The sequence below is a fragment of the Dendronephthya gigantea genome, unplaced genomic scaffold (assembly GCF_004324835.1).
Source record: "Dendronephthya gigantea isolate DGI-Jeju-01 unplaced genomic scaffold, DenGig_1.0 000150F, whole genome shotgun sequence".
Classification (NCBI taxonomy): Eukaryota; Metazoa; Cnidaria; class Anthozoa; order Malacalcyonacea; family Nephtheidae; genus Dendronephthya; species Dendronephthya gigantea.
Window position 1 is genome coordinate 288,560 of NW_021163160.1, and position 20,799 is coordinate 309,358.

At 37.0% G+C, this 20,799-nt stretch overlaps 1 protein-coding gene and 1 non-coding gene across 2 annotated transcripts; one reads left to right on the forward strand and one right to left on the reverse strand.

The window, feature by feature from the left end:
- Window positions 1–520: 520 nt before the first annotated feature.
- Window positions 521–10,652, reverse strand: LOC114537125 (cytochrome P450 4V2-like). The gene is made up of 12 exons (XM_028558262.1): window positions 10,556–10,652; window positions 7,651–7,763; window positions 7,179–7,251; window positions 6,433–6,445; window positions 6,023–6,143; window positions 4,799–4,868; window positions 3,972–4,041; window positions 3,525–3,651; window positions 2,180–2,371; window positions 1,902–2,004; window positions 1,060–1,133; window positions 521–658 (listed from the first exon to the last, which is right to left on the reverse strand). The coding sequence occupies exons 1-12, from the start codon at window positions 10,650–10,652 to the stop codon at window positions 521–523; spliced, it is 1,191 nt and encodes a 396-aa protein (XP_028414063.1).
- Window positions 10,653–13,406: 2,754 nt separating this feature from the next.
- Trnaf-aaa lies at window positions 13,407–13,479 on the forward strand. The gene has a single exon. It is a non-coding gene; the product is annotated as a tRNA-Phe (tRNA).
- The last annotated feature ends 7,320 nt before the right edge of the window (window positions 13,480–20,799 follow it).

The following is a 20,799-nucleotide window of genomic DNA, read 5'->3' on the forward strand; positions in this document are numbered from 1 at the left end:
AGAAAATTTATTTTAAATATTTAGCAAAGCGCTTTTAGTCTATAGTGATCAATGACAGAAGCCTTCGCCGATCGTCGATGACCTTTGAAAACAAAGTGCCAGTTGTATTAAACTCTTTAACTAAATTTCACACAATCAAATCCTAGTTAACTCAGAAATACACGATTCTGATCGTCCAATTCTGTCCTTAACTACAGTAAAAAATTAACTAGTCTTTTATACAACTGACCCGAGAAATATGAATGCCTGCATGCTCGTTTGGCAAAACTAGCTAAACAAAACCTTGGTTTAATTTCCCATGCATATGCATGCCGGGACTGTCAACAACTTTTAAAGGTTTTTATATTATTAGTTGTTGCTTCACTCGTTGTTTACAATAGAATAATAGCGAATAAGTATCAGTTAAATCGGGAGTTCCTAAATGCTCAACTTTTGAACCATTTCCTCTCACTTTACTCAGTTCAATCACTAAGAGTTATGCATGGCTAGAAATGAAGCTGAAATCATCCCACAAGATAAACTAGTTCATTCTCGGATTATTATAATTATCAGCAGCGCTGCATGTCACTTTGCTTTGTAAAAAAATCTTACCGAATTTACATTCCTCCGTCAATTCACGACCAAAGAGAGGTACAGACGGAAACAATCGCAATCCCTCCTACAAGGGAAACAAATGCAAATTAGCCTGGCATGCAAATGTTTGAATTGACTTTTCTCTTAAAATATACTCCATATTAGTCGGTACTCTATATTAGTCAGTATTCCATTGCAAGTTTCCAATAACTCACAATATCGATCGTACCCAGTTCCTACAGGTAACGCTCGCGCGCATTAATTTTGATCATGAATCCAAATAGTATGGACAATGCGATTATCATTTATAAAATTAATAAAAAATGTTCCCTTACTAAATATTTTAATAATAATAGATTTATTTATTTCTGCAGAAGAAAGTACATTTTCATTTCGGTAAAAGATGGAATTTTCCATTCAAGTCGGCTTTGCTATTCAATCTTTCACCTCACGAAAACATTCATTATTAGTATAATTATATCTCACCTTCACGACACATTCCAGATAACTTAAGTCCTTAAGTTGTTCAGGTTTAATTTTTCCATCAGGCGGTAAAGATTCTACAAAATACCATTATCGATTGCTTCATCAAAATATTACTTAAGATGTGTTCACCCCAGCTATTTTCCTGAACATTTTGTTGCATGCGCATTTCTTCTTTTCATAGTGTACGAGAGTGTAGATTCGTTCAGGTCAATCTTGAATACAAAAATTTTTGCGCCATACCGTAGCTACTAAATTGAGATTAATTGTGATAGAACTTCAAAAAGGTATTTTATATAAACGAATTCAGTGTTGACACTGCTGCCAACATTTTTTTATACAAAATAGGGAAAAGTAATATTGGCACAACCAATTTCGTGCAGATTTGTTCAAGTCAATCTTAGGTGGTAAAATTTTTGCGCCTTACCGTAGCTACTAAATGAGACTGCTGTGGTACAACTTCAAAGTGGCGGACCTAGTGGTGTGCAGAATAAATTACTACAACATAAAACCGGAATCGCTTTGGTAGATTTTCATGTAGAATATTTTTTTCAAATCTATAACCAATAGCGTTTTTACTAAGGTGATTTGAATTTAAAATTTAGCTGTGTAATTTATTCTGCACACCCATAGATCCGCCAATGAAGGGTACTTTATATGAACGAATTCAGTGTTGACATTGCTGGCGACGGTTTTTCATTTGTTTCATACTGTGGATCAACCTCGTACCCAGGGAGCGTAGGTAATAAAACACTGGGTACAAGGTTGACTCTGGATATTCTTAGGCGAACCTTGTAACAAAATTTTATCAGAAACGCCCAGAAAAAAGAAATAGTGAAACTTACCATACCAATTATCTACTTCTCGTTGCAAGAGTGATTGAACATCAGGATTAATACTAAGAAGATGAATGATCCATTGTAATGAAACTGCTGTTGTGTCATGACCCTGCAAGGAAAGACTGTTCACTTAGTGCGTCGCTATCTCAAGTTCTTTAAGAAAAGCTTCGCTTTAGGAAAAAAAAAGATCCCAAACAGAGGTTAGACTGATATCGTTGATATTAAAGCTAATCTGAATGGAGAAAAGGCTCAGATTTGTAAAAGAATGAATCAGATCAAAGTACCTCAAACATGAATGTATCAACTTCTTCTCTGACGCCCTCCTTCGTTATATTTCCCTGATCATATTCCTCTAATAAAAGATCCAAAAATGCCCGAATACGACGATTACTAGACGAATATATCGCCCTATCGTCAGGACCATCGAAATTCTCTGTTTTCCATAATTTTCGTTGCTCGATACGGTCGTTAATCACCTTAAAGAGAAAACTTTGATAAAAAAAAATCGTTTCCGTACAATAATTCATGCATAAACAGCATACAGGGTGTCTGAAAAAAACGAAAACTATTGAAATCACTCATTGTTAAAATTTGAATGCTGTGCTCACGAATTTCAGCCCGTGAGGATTTAATGCAACTTATAAAATGCTAAATACTTTGTGTGGCTAGAGAAAGGGGACATTGCGAAAGTCATGGTCCTTGAGATGCACCTCATTGAGATTTAAATGTTGTTATCCATATTTTGTAAATTGTAAATATTGTTATTAATAATAAATATTATTTTTGTGTACAAACAAATTTTACCGCATCATATACATGCATAAAAATGCGTATGCATGGCAAACTTTTATGTACACCTGTGAGTCCCAACAGAGTGCTTAGGCATTAAAACTCTAACAATTGCATTGTTATGGGTGATTTCAATAGTTTTCGTTTTTTCTACACCCTGTAGTTCACGGCAATATAATGTTCATTGTGTCCCCAGTGGCGTAGTGCCCAATCGACGATTCAGTTGTTCCGGTCGCTATATGTAAATTTTGTGTTATTATAATTATTCATTTCTTTTGAAATTCATTGTTTTCACAGTAAATGAACACCAAAATATTAGCATAAGGGGACCAATCGTCAGGCTGGCTACGCTACGGTGTGTTCCTAAAGCGCGAACAAGTTTCTCTAGATTCTAAATTGATAGCTACAATCCTTGACAAATAACATTGGAACGAACATACAGACTACCTACAGAAATTGCTAACTTAGTAGGAGGTCAATGGGGAAATATCAAACCGTGTTCATGGTGTATTGACCAAGCTATAGCGAGGTCAATGCAGAGGTTTGCTATAATTTACTGTACAGACAATTAAATGTCGCAGTTCGTAAGCTGATTATTACAAGGCATAATTTAATGTATATAACTATCGTAGTGGTAATTTTTGCCACTGCTAAAAAATAAGAAAATCACTCATAGTAAATGGATAATAATTACTAAGGTATAACGAAAAAGGATGAACTAATGTAATTGACACAAACATATAAAACTGAAGGGAAGGATGATGATTTGTTGTACTATTTTTAGGACACGTCAATCAATCGCATGCAAAACTGATAAAAGTGAATTTACTCTATAAATACCTGGTTTGTGAAACCATGGAGAACATTCAAGGCTTTTTGATGGCTTCTTCCAGATGACGTTATATTATATATAAAATCGGGCCAAAGCCATGGTGACTTTTGACGTTCTTGAATAAGTTCACACGTGCTGAAGAGAAAAAAAATTTTCCCTAAATGAATTTAGTGTCGGGAAAAAAAGACATTTATGCCCGCGAACGTCAACTCCATTGTTATATTATTGTGGTTTCCAGTGTTTTATCTACCTATTCTGCGTGCGTTTGGACTGTTTTCTCGCCTCAATTGTGCTCACACGTAAGCCCATCTTATATCATATAAATTATTGGGATTACTGTTTGCGTTTGATGGTTTTAGAGTTTACATATATAGAGAGATTCTTACTGGTTTTCGGTTTAGATGAGATCATACACTACATACGTAATTCAATAAGAAAAAAAAACAGTACCTTACCTGAACACGGCTTTTGTATATTCTGGATTACTGCCATATTGAGCTTTGATGTCGATACCCATTGACGTTTCTACAATTTGAGGAGTGAAAAGTTAAGATCGTCGAGTTTAATTATGGGATTTACCGATGATTAAAAATTAGAAAACATACAAATCACGAGCGCATGACTAATTTTTCTGATTTTTGAAGCTCAGGATGCACGTCTATACTTGTTACGTACAAAAATAATTTCTGCACAAAATTCATTTACTACAGTAGGAAGAATATATTTTTGTGACTGACTTGAACACACTATCATGGATAAGTTGTCAAAATTGGCACGATTAAAATGCTGATATCACCAGTATATACGGCACTGAAAATGGACTTAAAATGGACCGCTTATGTATAATCATGTAACAGCTGTGAGGCATGCAAGGATCTTTGGGCGAAGTATAGTCACAGCGGGAAATTTTTAAGCCCAGACCAAAAAGACCAGAATTCCCTACATGCGTCACGGTTTGTTACGTCATTATGCATAGAGTCTATTGCATGTAGTGTAACAAATCCTTCCACATGTGTAGCGTTGGAGTGGACAATACAATGTTACCATGGAATATATTGAAATTAGCAGATGTCCCAGGAATGCACAGTTTGAATTATGAAATATTTGTTTCGACAGTCACCATGCAAGTGTCCTAGCTAGACGCCGTAGTTATGCAGTCCTAAGAATTAACCTTAATGTTCTTCCCAGCACTAGGTGAATGGCCAAAACTGTGGAAAACAGTTGCCCAGAATCTCTAATTCTTTATTATTGCGATTTATACAGCTAAGATAAAAAAGATTACCACATATGATATCCAAGACACAGAGCGTGATGTAAGGAGCTATATCAAATTCACCCTTATCAGCTTTTGCCTTCAATAAATAAAAAATAATGACCATATACATGAGACAATACATGATAGAACAGATTAAGAGGTTAAAAGATAGACGAGAAGCAGTAAAATCAGTGAGATTCAATCAACAAACAGGAAATTACGAACGGGCAAACAGAATTCTGCCTTCTTTTAAAGACATGACTATTTGGACACCAATGACTAAGTGAGAGAAAACAAAACAAATTTCGATCACAGACATTTTTAGTACGGTCATTTTGTGATGCATATATGGACACTATAAAAGTAATAAATAAAACAGGACCATTGATAGTGGGAGCGGGGAAAACTATTGATATGCTGCTAGAGAAATACGACTGTCGCTTAAGTATGATAAATAACTCAAATTGCACTGCGCATGGCAAAAAGGTTAATTTTCAAAGTGGAACGTTACCAAGTAACGTAGTAACTGTTGAATTCCTTGAAACGTAGTCACTTATTTGCATTTTGAAATCGTAATTTGCTTCAATTTGCTTGAAAATGACGTCTATTCACTGGATCAAAAAATTGAATAATCTCAAATGAAGATAAAGCTTTTAGTTGTTGGCACGCAAGCATATACGGCCTTCAATCAAAATCGTAGCTGATTGGTCAATCCTAGAAACAGGGTAGCAACATAACCGGCGATGAAAATTCAGTATAATTTATACATGTTTATTAGTAACATTTGGGTCATTTTGCAACGTTCTTTGTGATCTTTAATTTTGGTCAACAATAAATTGTTTTATTTACGCACTTATACCTTAATCAAGGACGAAAAAAGGATACCGCTTATATAATTTAAATAATTTTAATCTCACCATTTTTTCTGCAAAAAATATCGGAAATATAACACTTTGTTCTGCATGGCATTAACAAAATATCCGCTAACAAGTAGAAAACATCCAAGGAATGCTCAAAAGCGACTTTTTACACATAAATAATGCTCAATTTTCATTACTGGTTCCGTTGCTACCCTTTTGCTAAGTATTCACCAATCAGCTGCGATTTTGGTTGAAAGCCGTATTACGTAGCTATTTCATTGAAAGCGATTTGCTTGAGCAAGCGCGCAAAGGACTGTGGGAAGTATTCAACCGATGCTTATACTGAATTACAAGTATAGATGTATTCAACTGTGATTCACATGCTGAATACCTGAAGTAATTCAACCATGATACCAGATTGTTTTTGGTGAATAGAAACGAAGTCATTCAGAATTTTGAAATGAAATGTTGGAGTGAGAAGCCTTCGACGAGATTTCCATTTGTTACCGGTGCTGTAAAAGAAAGTGAATGGATATCTCAACCGCTTACTTTTAACTGACGGCTAAAAAAAAGGGGCTGCATCGTAAAATTGCAGGGAAAGGATGAAAGTTTAAAATTTACATTTTCTCCAGTGACGTCACTATGTCTGAGAGCCTCGCTCTCATGAATTGTATGACCAATCACAATCCACAAACGCTAAACTAACAACTGGTAGCTGCATTGTAAAACAATATTAAGAAACAATTTTGCGAAAATATAATACAACACCATCACGCGCGTGAATAAATTAATACAACTAACCTGGTTAAAAGACCTGGAAACAAAAAGAATATGGAATTTCACGAACGGTTGTTCAAAAAGTGGTTTAGAGCCGTTTAGTTTTATAAACGAAGGATAAAACCAAAACAGAAAACAAAATTATCCGTTTTATGAACAAACGAGCAGAAATATTTCGATTTCACTAGTTTAATAATTTATGTTATACAAGTTTCAAGCCTTTCGATCATTGGGTTTTGTCTTTTTCTTGTATTAATATGCTATTGAAAAAGAATGTAGCACTTTTTTGCTGAATATAAAGATTGTGCACGTACTGGGCGGAAGTACGTTAATTGACCATAAAAAAAAGATAGCAGATGTACATTTTACCAGAATGCATTTCGGTCGGAAATCGTTTAAAAAAGCAACCTGACATATTTTAAAGGACAGGCATAAAACAGGAAGTTATTTTCTTCGCTGTGTTAAAATTTCACGTCATTAGGTGTTTTTTTTGCCATCTTTTTTCAATCAATCATTCTAAATGCCCGCAATGTATTCTGGTAAAATGTACATGCCGCCATCTTTTTCGTTACGGTCAATTGCATCACAAATATTGATAGTCACCATGCCCCTAATTCCTGATCTTTGACAATTTGCTTTCTTTAGGAGGAAGCTAGTGCATTCTCCTAGGAGAGTGTAAAATTTTTAAGGCAATGTGAACCTCCTTGCACCCTCCCAATATCTATCCATCTCACAATGTTTTGCTTATAATTACTAAGAAGATCGTATACCTGTTCCAAGCCATGAATGGAGAAAAATGTAAAGTGGTGTTTTAGTGATGTTTTTCTGACTTGCTAATAATATCTAGTAGAAACATAATTGAAATAGAAAAATAATAAAAATATATGTAAGACTCGATGTAGTGATAATTAATTTAGTCATTATCGCCCCATTTACACTATAGAGGTTCAAAGGGTCTTAATTTCGAGTGGAATTATATACACTTCAAATTCAATGCAGGAGCAGTTGATGGAAAAATGATTCGATTATAGGTCCTCCGGGAGGAATCGAACCTACACTTTTGCGATGCCGGTGAAATGCTCTTGCCTACCGATTGATTTAACCATTTACACTATGCATAATTTTTAGTATGTTACAGAAAAAAAGTTACAGATGAAATTTTAGACGGCCAAATAGTTAGTCAAATTTCACCGGAAACAAATTTTATTCATTTACACGTAGATATACAAGATCAAGTAATACCTCAACATATTCTGGTTTAAAAAGGACAACAACAGGAGTTCTTCCTAGCCAGACAGAGAACAATCCATCTGCATAACATTTGTCTATCCAACCTTTAGTCTGGGTGAACAATTCTATTTAAGTAAAAAAAATAAATGTAGTCAAGCCTAACTTGCTTGTACTTGACATCATGTTAACATAATTATGTAGAAGCAGGACCAGGTGAAAAAAAAGGTGAAATGGAGGACTGTGTTAAGATCTTGCTGCATGAATTGATAAGTAATAAGTCAAAAGCTCAATAAAAAAAAAATAAATATATATATATATATATATATATATATATATATATATATATATATATATATATAGAAACTGGTGTATATACTGTATATATATATACTGGTGTGTATATATATATATATACACCCATTTGCAAAAACGTTGTCTGCAGATAGATAGATAGATAGATACTCGAAGTCATTTGCATGGGATTTCAATCATATTACACAACATATGCAATTCTAATTAGATTTCGAGTATCTATCTATTTATCTATCTGCAGCTAACGTTTTTGCAAATGGGTGTATAATATATATATATATATATATATATATAATATATATAATATATATATATAATATATATATATAATATATAATATATATATATAGGTTATCATATGAGGAGGGATGTGATATCAGTTTTATCGCTTGAGGGACGATATCATAAATGTCACGAGTGAGCGCAGCGAACGAGGGACATTTATGATATCGTACTGAAAGCGATAAAACTGATATCACCTCGTCCCGATTGTGATAACCTGTTTATCACATACTTCTTTTTCTTCTATAAAGCAATCGACATCGGCTGAAACAAACCTCGAATTAACTGCTCGAGTCAGCAATCTTTGTTTTGACAGCGGCAAATGCAGCGGGACAAAAAGCGATATCAGTGACAAAAAGCGATATCAGTGACGATATCGTTTTTATGTCACCCTGTTATCGCCCTGATAAAGGCACAAGTATGTGATAAATATATATATATATATATATATATATATATATATATATATATATATATATATATATATATATATATAAATATATATATATATATATATATAAATATATATATATATGGGCTCCGACTATATTGATTCAAATACATCCCCTATGACCACAAATTGTAATAACCCATCATCTAAGCTAAATCATGGAAGTGCATATGAAATCTCTGATCTACAAAATAATCTCAAGCTTGCTTGGATTGGCGATTTTGCGTCTGTGAAACTTTTGGCCGCTGATTATCTTCAGCTCGAAGGCGAGTGGTTCTCCCCTGGTGGCGAGAAGAAAGTTTTATATTGTGGAGAATATCCAACTATTCTCTGGTGGAGTAAAAAGAAACTTTTGCAGATCCAAGGAGTGAACGCAGAACCTATCCAATGAAAGCTGTTTCAAGCCTTGTATTCTGAAAGCCTTGCTACAGATGGAGCTATGGCCGCTAATCATTCGAATATTAGGAGAGAAACACGTAGTTCTTCTCCGTGTATCTGCAGCAATCTATCGGCTGATCTAGAAGAAATTAAACATGATATGACCATTGCTGAATCGAATCAGGAAAGAACTCTGAACTTAGTTAAAGCGGACATAAACAAAATGCAAAGTGGTTTCGACTCGATAATTACTGCAGTTAATAGCTTGACAAAGGACATGTTTATCTCGAATACTGCGAATAGAAACGAAGCAGAATTAACAACGCGTTTAAGGGATGAGAACAGTCTACTTTCTGACACCCTGGAGGTTCTAACAATCGAGCTGGCTAAGCGTAAACCTGCGGTTAACCTAAACGAAAGTGTAGATAAAGCCGTGACTCCCCATGCAAATTCGCCGGCAGCAACAGTCCTTCCTTTATCATCAATAGGAATCGGTCAACCGATTAATCAAACTGTGGCCGACTCATGCGAAATTGTACTCGAAGACGTGAACGACTACGCAAATTCACAGGCAGTATTAACATGCCCGTCATCGACAAGTCGAATGGATCGATTAAACCGACAAACAAATCCCCTAACTAAAAGAAGTGCATCGTTGCCCACCACGAGCCCTTTAAGCGAAATAAAAACGCCTGGGCCTTCCTTTGATGTACAGATGCAAGAATATAAGCAACTCTAAAAAAAATCGGTTGCGTACACAGAAGCCGTCTGCATCTGCAAGTCAAGACCCAAATCATCCTCCCATAACAGATCTACATCTAGTCAGAAACCGAGATCAAAATTTTTTATTAAAAGCGTCCAGGAGAAACCACCGCCCAAGGAGAAACCACCGTCCGAGACCGCCCTGGACCAGACAGTCCAGGCAGCTGCCAACGTCTATAAAGCCCTAGGTAAAGCCCAATTCAAGTTTTCGAATAGATCCCGTAGAACAAATGAAGTCATGGAAGGAATACCTTCACTATGTTCATCGAGTAACATGGAACAATATCAGCCAGCAGAGATGAGAATACCAACTAGAATTACTTACAGAAATAAATGCGATAACCGTAATAACCTTGATACCGGGCGAAATTATCGCATAGACGAGAGTCATGTTCTACACGCAAATATCGTTAATCAAAGGCGAGTAAATAATAAAGATAACAGTGCACGTCGATCCATGCAACCTAATCAATATACCTATGAACGACGTGCGTTGAAAATCTCTACCTTCCCTGTTGCTTTCTAACTCGAGGTCGCTTGTGAACAAGATTGATGAACTCTCGGGTACCGTCTCCAATCTCCTTGTTGACATTGTAGTGATTACCGAAACGTGGCTCACTCCTAACGTCGATAGCTCAGTGATAAATTTAAGTGGGTTCTCGACATTTAGGCGCGATCGGGATGATGGTAGAAGGGGCGGAGGCGTGTGCGCTTACGTTAAAAATTGCCTACCTGTCGTACAGTTGAAGGAACTCTCAAACCCTGATTTCGAAGCTTTGTGGCTTTTGATTAAACCAAGACGCCCACCACGTGGCATTAACTCAATCATATTGGGAGCCATTTACCATCCACCAAATGGCGAAAATAGGCCCATGCTGTCTTACCTTACCGAGTCCCTCGACCGTGCCCAAACAGCCAACCCAGGAGCAGCTATTATTTTAACTGGCGACTTCAATCAATTTAAACATCGCCAACTCTGCAATTCGTTTTCCCTAAAACAGATCGTGAAGAAGCCCACCAGAGGTTTTAACATTCTGGATAAAATATTCACGAACATTGCGAAATTTTACGATGTTCCTGAAGTTGTCGCCCCCCTCGGATTTTCAGACCATAGCTCGGTTTTACTTAATCCACTGATTCACAGCAGGAACTCGCGGTCCTTCCGAACGATTAGAGATGCACGCCCTTCTAATCGGAGGTTAATTACCGAAGCCCTATCAAACCTTAATTGGTCTCCAATGTATCACCTGAGCTCTTGTGACGAACAGTTCCGATACTTCTCTTCTATTGTCGATGGTATTGTTAGGAAATTTCTTCCGCTGAAACGCGTTAAATCTGACAGTAGCGATAAGCCCTGGATTACCTCGGAAATAAAAAGATTAATATCGAAACGCCAAGCGGAAATAAGCCAATGTTTCGATTTTATAGGAACAAAATCAATACTTTGTGTAGGCGTGCTCGGTCAAAGTACTATTCCAATAATGTCGCTAATACTACCCAGTCGAATCCACGGAAATGGTGGTCCGCTGTTAAAAATATTGCTGGCCTTGCTCCATCTAAAAACGTTTCAACACTTGTGTACAACGGCCAGCCCTATTCCGGTTTGGCTCTGGCCAACCTGTTTAATGACAAGTTTGTTGCTGTTGGAAATTCTCTGCCACCGCTTGCTTGGACTCCTCTCGAAGTCAGCGATGTTCCTCCCGAATTTTACATCTCAGTTAACGACACCGAGAAGGCACTGCAATCCGTCAAACTCTTTTCAGCTGCAGGCCCCGACGAAATTACGTCTTGGTTCCTCCGCGAAAATTCTTCATCATTATGTCGCCCATTAGCAGCCATATTCAATTCATCCATCCATGACGGTTATATCCCATCCCTGTGGAAATCAGCAAATGTTATCCCTGCGGCAAAGTCCTCTCCTGGCTTGGATGTCGACTCTGACTTCCGACCTATATCACTCACGCCCATAGTAAGCAAGATCTTGGAGTCGTTCCCATACAACTGGCTCCTGCAGTCTATTCACGACCAAATTGATAAACTCCAATTTGGTTCAATTAAAGGATCTAATACCATCATGGCGCTAATACATCTACTCCATAAATGGTACGAAGCGATGGATACACCTGGAGCCTGCCTACGGATATGCATGCTAGATTTTTCCAAAGCATTTGACCGAATCGATTTTAACATTCTGATGCAGAAACTCGTCAACATGGACATTCACCCTATTTTAATCAATTGGATCGCCAATTTTCTTACTGACAGAAGCCAGAGAACAAGAATTGGCTCTAACTTTTCGAACTGGAGGACTATCAATGGAGGAGTTCCCCAAGGAACAAAACTGGGCCCCCTCCTCTTCCTCATCATGGTGAACGACTTGAATGTTTCTGACGATACGGTTAAATTCGTTGACGACACAACTATATGGGAGATCGTCTCAAAGAGTCAAGACCTTGATTCCGTTTTACCGTCTCAAATTACGGAATCTACCAAATGGGCCTCTGAGAATAATATGAAATTGAATCCTAAGAAAACTAAAGAAATTCGTGTAGGGTTCTCTCTTGATACTGAGACTATTCCACCGATCATCATCGGCGATCAGGAGATTGATGTGGTTTCGCATGCCAAATTACTCGGCGTCATGATCTCCAACGATCTTAAATGGATTGAGCACGTCAATTATATCTGCAAGAAAGCTTCGAAGCGATTGTATGCTTTACGATTACTTAAGAGATCCTCTATACCAACGGACAAGTTAGTTCGAGTTTATACTACGTGCATTCGTCCAATCCTAGAATTTTCGTGCGAGGTATGGCATTACAGCTTAACGCAATATTTGGGCGACGAGATAGAAAGTATTCAACGCAGAGCCCTTCGTATAATCTTCCCAGACCTCAACTACGAAGATGCGTTAGTACGCGCTGGGGTGGTGTTGCTGTCTCTACGGAGAAAGACCATATGTGACAAACTTTTTGTTCAAATGTGTCACGAAACAACCCATAAACTCCATTCCCTTGTTCCACCGAGACACAGAACAGGTTACATCTCTGCGTAATGATAATTGCCTTTCAATCCAAAAACATAGGACAAGTAGGTTTGCCAATAGTTTTATAATGGCCGGTAGCAGGGCCTATAACTCTATAGTTTTAAATAGGTTTTATGTGTAAATAGCTATGACTTGTAAATAATTAGTATTTTTAGACCATTAACTATATTCATGTAAACCAATGTAATTCAGTTTCAACTGCAATATTGGCATTTTAAATATATATAATATATATATATATATATATATATATATATATATATATGAAAGATATATATATATATATATATATATATATATATATATATAATATATAATAATATATATATATATATATAATATATATATATATATATATATATATATATATATATATATATATATATATATATATGAAACATGGCTCAATTAAGAGCAAAAAAAGCACAAATATATATATCAACATTTGCAGAAGTAACTGCATAACGAAACTCCGAAAAGGACGAAACTCCGCATTGTCAATAACAACTCAAGCAAAATCACAGTCGTTCCCAACTTGGCCTTGTAGCTCAGACGGTAGAGCATCGTTCTAAAAATGCGAAGGTCGCGGGTTCGATTCCCACCGCGGTCAAGTAGAATTTTCTGCTTGCCCGGTTGGTCATACTTGTGTAGAAGAACAAACACACCTTACATATATATATCCACAAGTGAAACATGGCTCAATTAAGAGCAAAAAAAGCACAAATATATATATATATATATAACTATTCACGGTGTTGTGTGTTGTCCAATGTCAACTCCTTCTTTTGGCAACTCTCATTATTATGCTCGAAAACATCGAACGCGTATCTGAAGAGTCACGGAATTGTTTACCATGCAGTTAACGGTACCCTAAAACCCAGGCCAGAACGGCGTAGTTGAGAGAATGAATCGCACTATAGTCGGGAGTGTACGGTCGATGCTAGCTCACTCAAACATGCCAACTGAATTCTGGGCTTGGCAGCTGACATTGAACGGAAGCATGGAACGGAAATTATAATAAATAGTCGAAAAAGGTCACAGACTCAGAATTTAATGAATTAATGGAGAACAACAATACATGGGACCTTGTATACCTCCACCAGGAGACAAGAATATCACTGATAGTCGATGTGTTTATAAGTCAAACGAAATGCAGGCGGTTCAGTTGAAAGGTTCAAAGCAATTCTCATAGCACAGGGATATTCACAGACGGAAGGCGTAAATTGTAGCGAAGTGCCACAGTTGTTTGAAATACTTCTGTGCGGTCATTATTGGCTCTCGCGAACACTTTGACTCTGCGAAACTTACAAAAACGCCCAACGTCCATGACGTAATGGCGGACAACTTTGATTGCGCATTTGCATTCCCGGGCGTAAGTTAAATCTCCGGGTGGAATTAATACCCTCGCCCGATGCTTAGCACCGGCTCAGGGATTAAGAAATAGAATAATGTTAATCTACTTTGTTAAGTTTAAATTACTATAGTTCACTAAAAGTTTAAAAATGCTTAACACTGTTCTCAGTTTTTGTTCGTTCTTCCCGGCAAACGTGACAATGCATATAGTAATATTTTCATGAAGTGATTGTCAAGTATCACATGACTTGTAAAATCTCTCTGTACTTGTGTGTGAGTCATGGCGACCACGTATGAATCATGATATCTTTTGTGTATTTTGTTCTATTTGATTACATATAAATAACAGTCATTAATGGCAATTAAATGACTCCCATTTAATGTAGTTTAAATGTTGAGATTCTTTATAAGCATTTTGAACGTCTGGCAACTTAGCAAAGCAACAAAACATTGAGACATTTTTGTGGCATATAAATTGGGCAGGAAGCGCTAAAAAAAAAGTGTAGAAGTTTTACCTAGAGGAACAGGTGGACCTCTAGATAACAGGGGAACAGGCGGACTGAACCGTCGAATCTCTAAGTCAGGTCATCAGGTCGCGTTTTTGACCAGAATGACAATTGCACTTCGCTTAGTGAGGTGTTTTTGAGAAAGACAGCACTTCCTGCCATTGTTTAATCACAGCAATTCATTACAAGCTCCAAAAAGAATATCGATAGACTATCTAGAGATAACTAACATATGAATGAACATAACGTATCAGTATCTTTTTTAGTTTTTGGTTATTATAATTATTTTTAAAACGCGGATATCTATCGCTACCTTTCAATAAAAAAACCCTTTAAATATTTGACCAGCGTTGTGGGCGCATTGGCTGAGGTCTTGCGAATGACCAATGCATACATGGTAAACGGGCAAAATCCTTGCAGAAAAAGGGGGCCATTGTTCTAGTCCACGTGAAGGTAAAGACCGTCAGGGGAGATTCAATTGGCCGTAACACACAAGTTTGGTATACGTTGTTCACATGCTAAGTTGCCAGAGTTCAGTCAGATATGGACTTTATGACTATTAACATGGCTGGTAAAGACTGCCTTGTTCTGCTGAGGCCTTGACCTTGCCCGAGGTAATATTAGTGCATGGGATAACTATGACAGCTAGACCAGAGATAGTCCATATGTAGGGAGAAATAGGACCTTCTAGAAATTACTACTTAATTAACCACAAATCTTTAACTTGCGTATAAATTCTTTATTTAAAAATTAAAAGCCAGGGAATTGTTACTGTTCTTTTCAAAATTTTCGTATGTAAGATGTCAAAACGAAATATTGGAATCTCATGCATGAATACACTTCATACATACGTACCGTGTGGATCTCTCTTCAACGTCAGTGCGTGGCCAAAGATTGGAGAGGTTTTTACAGGAACAGGAATCAGCCATACCTCATTGCAGAATTGAAAGTGTTTCCACAACCTGATGCATAACAAGGTTAAAATAACACCGAATATTAATACTGCCACCAGCATGTTCCAATCACTGCAGCAGTTCTTCATGAAGCAAATGTAATCTGACCTTTTATAATTTATCCATGTAAACAGCGTGGATAAACTGCGACGTGTCAACGCGTCACACAAGGGTCTTGTTAAACGGCGAAATGACAGCGATATTATTACGGCGTGAGCGACAGAGTTGTTAAATTCGCCTCGGTTTTGTTTTGTTTTTGTTTTTTGTTTTTGTTTTAATTATTTTTCGTCCTCGCAAGTGCGTTTTGGCGCGAAATATACTGGTATTTGAAAAGTGAAATATTTGATATATCTATAAATAAATATTTGATATATTTCATTCATTCTAGGACTTGAATGGATGCGACGCTAATTGAAGAGCCTATGCGACCGCATTTATCTACGTCAAAGTTTTGTCTCGCAAGAGTTGTGGTGGCAGTGATGCACTTCTTACCATCTATACCATGATGTTGCATTTCCGCAGCTTGTTACTGGGCATGAAATTGGTAATTACGAATAAGACTCCCTACACGAGTTTGAGATATTTTGGTCTTGGGGTAAAATTCCCCCCAGCCATTTTATTATTCAAAAATTCTTTATATATATTAATTTTTCATATGTGTCAAAATTGTTTTGCCCAGTAAGGTGAGGGCACAAATTGCGCCATCTATGATAACTATAGGATGCAGAGATGGCGAGGAGGTGGGCTGAGATAAAAAACTTTTTGATTTGACAGTCGATTCTTCTAAGTTGACTTCGGCGACTGATTCTTCTAGCTTATGAGTCCCTTTATAATTCACCGTTCTTGTGATGCCTAGGCTCCTCCTTATCCGGATATCTGCCGGAACGCCATTCTTCGCCATCTTTACACCTTCCTAACGTACACCATTATATAATCCCCACTCTATCTTGAACCCTTAACCCAAAACTATTTCATGCCCATTAGCACAGGACGGAATACATAAAATACCTTATTCGCTAGCAAATGACTTATTTATGCATTCTACCCTGATGAGCTTGGCAATTATACGTCACAATAATGCTCTATTTTCATACCATGATGTTGCATTTCCGCAGCTTGTTACTGGGCATGAAATTTGTAATTACGAATAAGACTCCCTACACGAGTTTGGGATGTTTTGGGCCAGGGGTAAAATTCCCCCTAGCCAGTTTATTATTAAAAATATTAACTTTAACAAAAAATTTATATATTGAAAAACCAATTGTATACAGCACATGCATAACAAAGTTCACCAACATAACACTTCTGGTGTGTTCCACTGCTTATCCTTCATGTAAAATAGATTGTAGTATAGTTCTTATACAACAGCCGATCAACTTTTTCACGAGGTAGTTCTTTTGAGATAAACCTAATCCCATATTTTTTTCTGAAATTCTAAAAAACTCTTTACACTCTTTGCCAATTAACCCAATTGCTCCCATAAACAAGTTGAAGTGTGTAACCTCGCTATATCATAGCTTCAAGGTGGTACAGAGATATTTATAGCGTGCTGTTTTCCTCCTGCAGTTTTTTGTTACATTTGTTTGATTGTTTCGAAACTGATGGTCAATTCAACTACACATACAGAATGGAAAATATATAGTTCCTAGTTAAAAGAAAAAACGAAAAGAATTTCGCTGATCATAAACCGCAATACGACGCTGCGTAAATTTATGTTTTAGCCAAGCAGCTTCTGCGAGTTTTCTGGAGTTCGTGCTTGGGTCAAATAAACTCAAAATATCCTCGAATAATGCCTAATGCATTGATCAATAATGACTCGCAGAGAAAAATCTATTGCATGGAAAGAAACGAAGTTATTTCCACATTTTGTACGTCAGATACCCGACTATTTTCATATTCATATCTGAATCCGAATGTGAAAATGAGTATGAAACCGTAAAGCTGATGGTTGCGTCTGTTGCGATTGGTCTTGAAAGCAAACGGCGTCGCCCTTAACTACGCCATTGAGTTTAGGCTATATAAACTTTGGAAAATGTTTGGCTTTTCAAATTCCCGGTGATGCATGTAAATAGCTTGATATACACATTATAATGATACTCGTTTGGTCACATGCAATCATAAATTAGGTTAATACGTTTCATCATGACATCAAACGTGGTATAATAACTGCCTAAAATAGACAAAACACTTCTCGACGTTTCGACCTGAGAACCTTCGTCAGGAGAGTTAGTATCAAAATAAAAAGAGGAGAATATATGTTTTGTATGGGGGCAACACTTGTGATAAAAATGGGCCAATAGAAAACAAAAAAATCAAAACAAATTGGAATAAATTACGTTGCCATAGAGACGCCTGATTGTGGGCTAAGAATAGCCCGCAATGAGGGGAGCCTGATCAGCAACGAAAATATATTACAAACAGTTTTGATGTAAACAAAGAAATGGGATTCATACAGCGGATTCCTTTTGACTCCAAAATAACAAGCGTTCGCAACACATATTGGGTCGTTTAGAATATGACGTTTCAATTTTGAAATGTCGCACGGTTTTGGCGCACATCTTTCATGTAAACATATTCGAAACGCTTGCGGTATTTTAGAATGTGGAAAGTCATACGAAAGGGCGATCCTATCGTCATGGGACACTTAACACAAGCACTTTCTTTTAACACAAGCACTTTCTTTAAAGCACTTTCTTTCAACAACACTGCAAGTATGCCAAAGCACAAATGGAACGCTCCGCCCATTCCTTGGAAACAGTGCATGTGACACTTCAAATGTCATATTAAACGACCCAACATGCGTTGCGAAAGCTTGTTGTTTTGGAGTCAAACGGAATCCGCTGCATTACTCTGGGCGAATGAACGTAAATAAAAGAGTCTTTCATTTATGCTAGAGGGACGGAGAATACCAAGACTGAGTCGCATTTCCTTTCGTTTACGGCTATTGTTAGTACCGGAAATGGGACAGAGGGCTCTAATTCTTATGTCCGTGACATATTGATTACCAGACTGAGGTAAAGTGTCTGAAAACAGTCTTGGTGTCATCGTGGTTGTTGACCGACATACGGTGTTCAACAAACCTTACCCTTAGAGATCTTGTTTCATCATGAAACTTTTATGAATAATTAAAATTTATGTACAGTTGCTATAAAAGTTAGTAAATTTACAAACTTACCAAAAGTCAAAATGATAGCAGTCTTTCGTAACAAAATGGTAATGTTACAATTAGCTGCTGAAATATATCCTATCTATAAAAGGTATTAAAATGAAAAGGTCTCAGTTCGTGATGCGTTGCGATTTCGAAATCAGGAAGTGGCACAAACGAAAAAGCATGTTTATTTCATTTATTTTCGTTTCCCGTAGGGTTAATATGCAAGCTGCAAGCATATACAGTCTACTACACTGGCGGTCAAAATTCAAAAAGAACTGCTCAAAACAAGTTAAACTACTCTCGAATGAACGTAACTGTCCCTCTTACAATATATACGAGTAAATATAGACTAGTTTACATGCTAAGATATGAATATTAATATTTTGTTGACCCTCTTTTGGCCATTAATTTATGACGGCCTTACACCGGCGTGGCATACTTTCTGTTAAGGTGGTAATCTTAACGGTCAAAAGAAATTCATCCTAGGGACAGTCTTTACAGCAACGCATAAATCATGAACGGTTCATGAATGAATTCCTTTCTTGCACTATCCCCTTCACATTTTACCACAGAATTTCAGTAGGGTTAAAGTCTTTTGACTGTGCACGCCAATCCATTTCTGTCACCTCCTCTTCCTGAAACCATTGTTTGACTATATCTTGGAAGGGTGGCAGGTTGCATTACATTATTGAAATATTGCTTGGAATAAGAGAATGATCCAAAACGCCTATGAAGCTCTCTCCTGTATTCGCTTCTTTTTATGAATTTGTATCTAAACAGTTCTTTTTTACCGCTAGTGTACAATAAAAGATTGATTGTTACGATTCCTGTTACATACGATAATAGCAACATTTGAGCAGTTCTTTTTGACCGCCAGTGTATATTTGAGCATTCTTGAATATTTTTATGTAGTGGAAAGACCAAATTCACTTAAGGTAAATACAAATTGCCTGACTAATTAATATTTCTGACGAATTAATATTTCTGACTAAACTGGGGAGGCTGGGACCCGCAGAATTCGCGTGTATTAAAAATATATCGTCATTTCTCGTCCAAACGCAATACAATTAACCAACATCAGCACATTCTTTAAACCTAATAAGAACAAATGCATCAAGTTTAAATGACACACCATTTTTTGTTCCTATCACGTCATTCTTCCTTCTTGATCTTCGCTTGTATTTCGTGAAATGAAACACGTTCCCATTTACTATAGCTTTAGTAAAAAACTCCCCTTCATGTTCAATGTCACTCCTTTCATAAAACTTCTCGACGAGATACCTTTCCTCCACATTCAAAGGTCTGGAATAGGATGCCCCTAAAAAGGTTACATTTTGTGGCATTTTCCTGCGGTGCGTACACATTGGGTTGATCTTTCACGAAGTAGGCGGCTTCATCTTTAAGAGGATCAGTGGTTTTAACAGTGCTACAAAGCAGTGACAATTTTTTGTACAGAGAAAGAATTTACAATCTGCTGTGGAACTGCTCGAGTTCCATGAAAAAAGCTCAAAAGTACCCTGTTAAAGCCGTCAAAAATATACGAGGAATAGAAGGCAATGGACCCCAATCAATTACCGCTTGTACTAGATGGGTCAGCTGATGGACATTGTACGTCATATGTATTTTGCCATACAACACTTGAAATCTTGTCAGCCTGGTTGAGATCAGCAGAGCTAATACTTGACTTGATTAGCAACTAAACGCAAGTAGCGACCAGTGCCACTCAGACTTTATTTTGTCATAGACCTTGGAACCCTTTTAACCTCTTGCGGTGTAATCATCCTTTTCAATAGTGAATCATTAAGTGCAACGTCTTTGCCAAGATACCATGGCTCATTGTGATTGGTAGAATCAAACCATAGATGTCCCAGTAGTCTTGTAACGCCCTGGCAGGTCTATGCAATGTAGGTTGTCTACAACAAATCCTCTTGCAATGTCAGAGAATATAGAGAAATCAGACAGTTTGG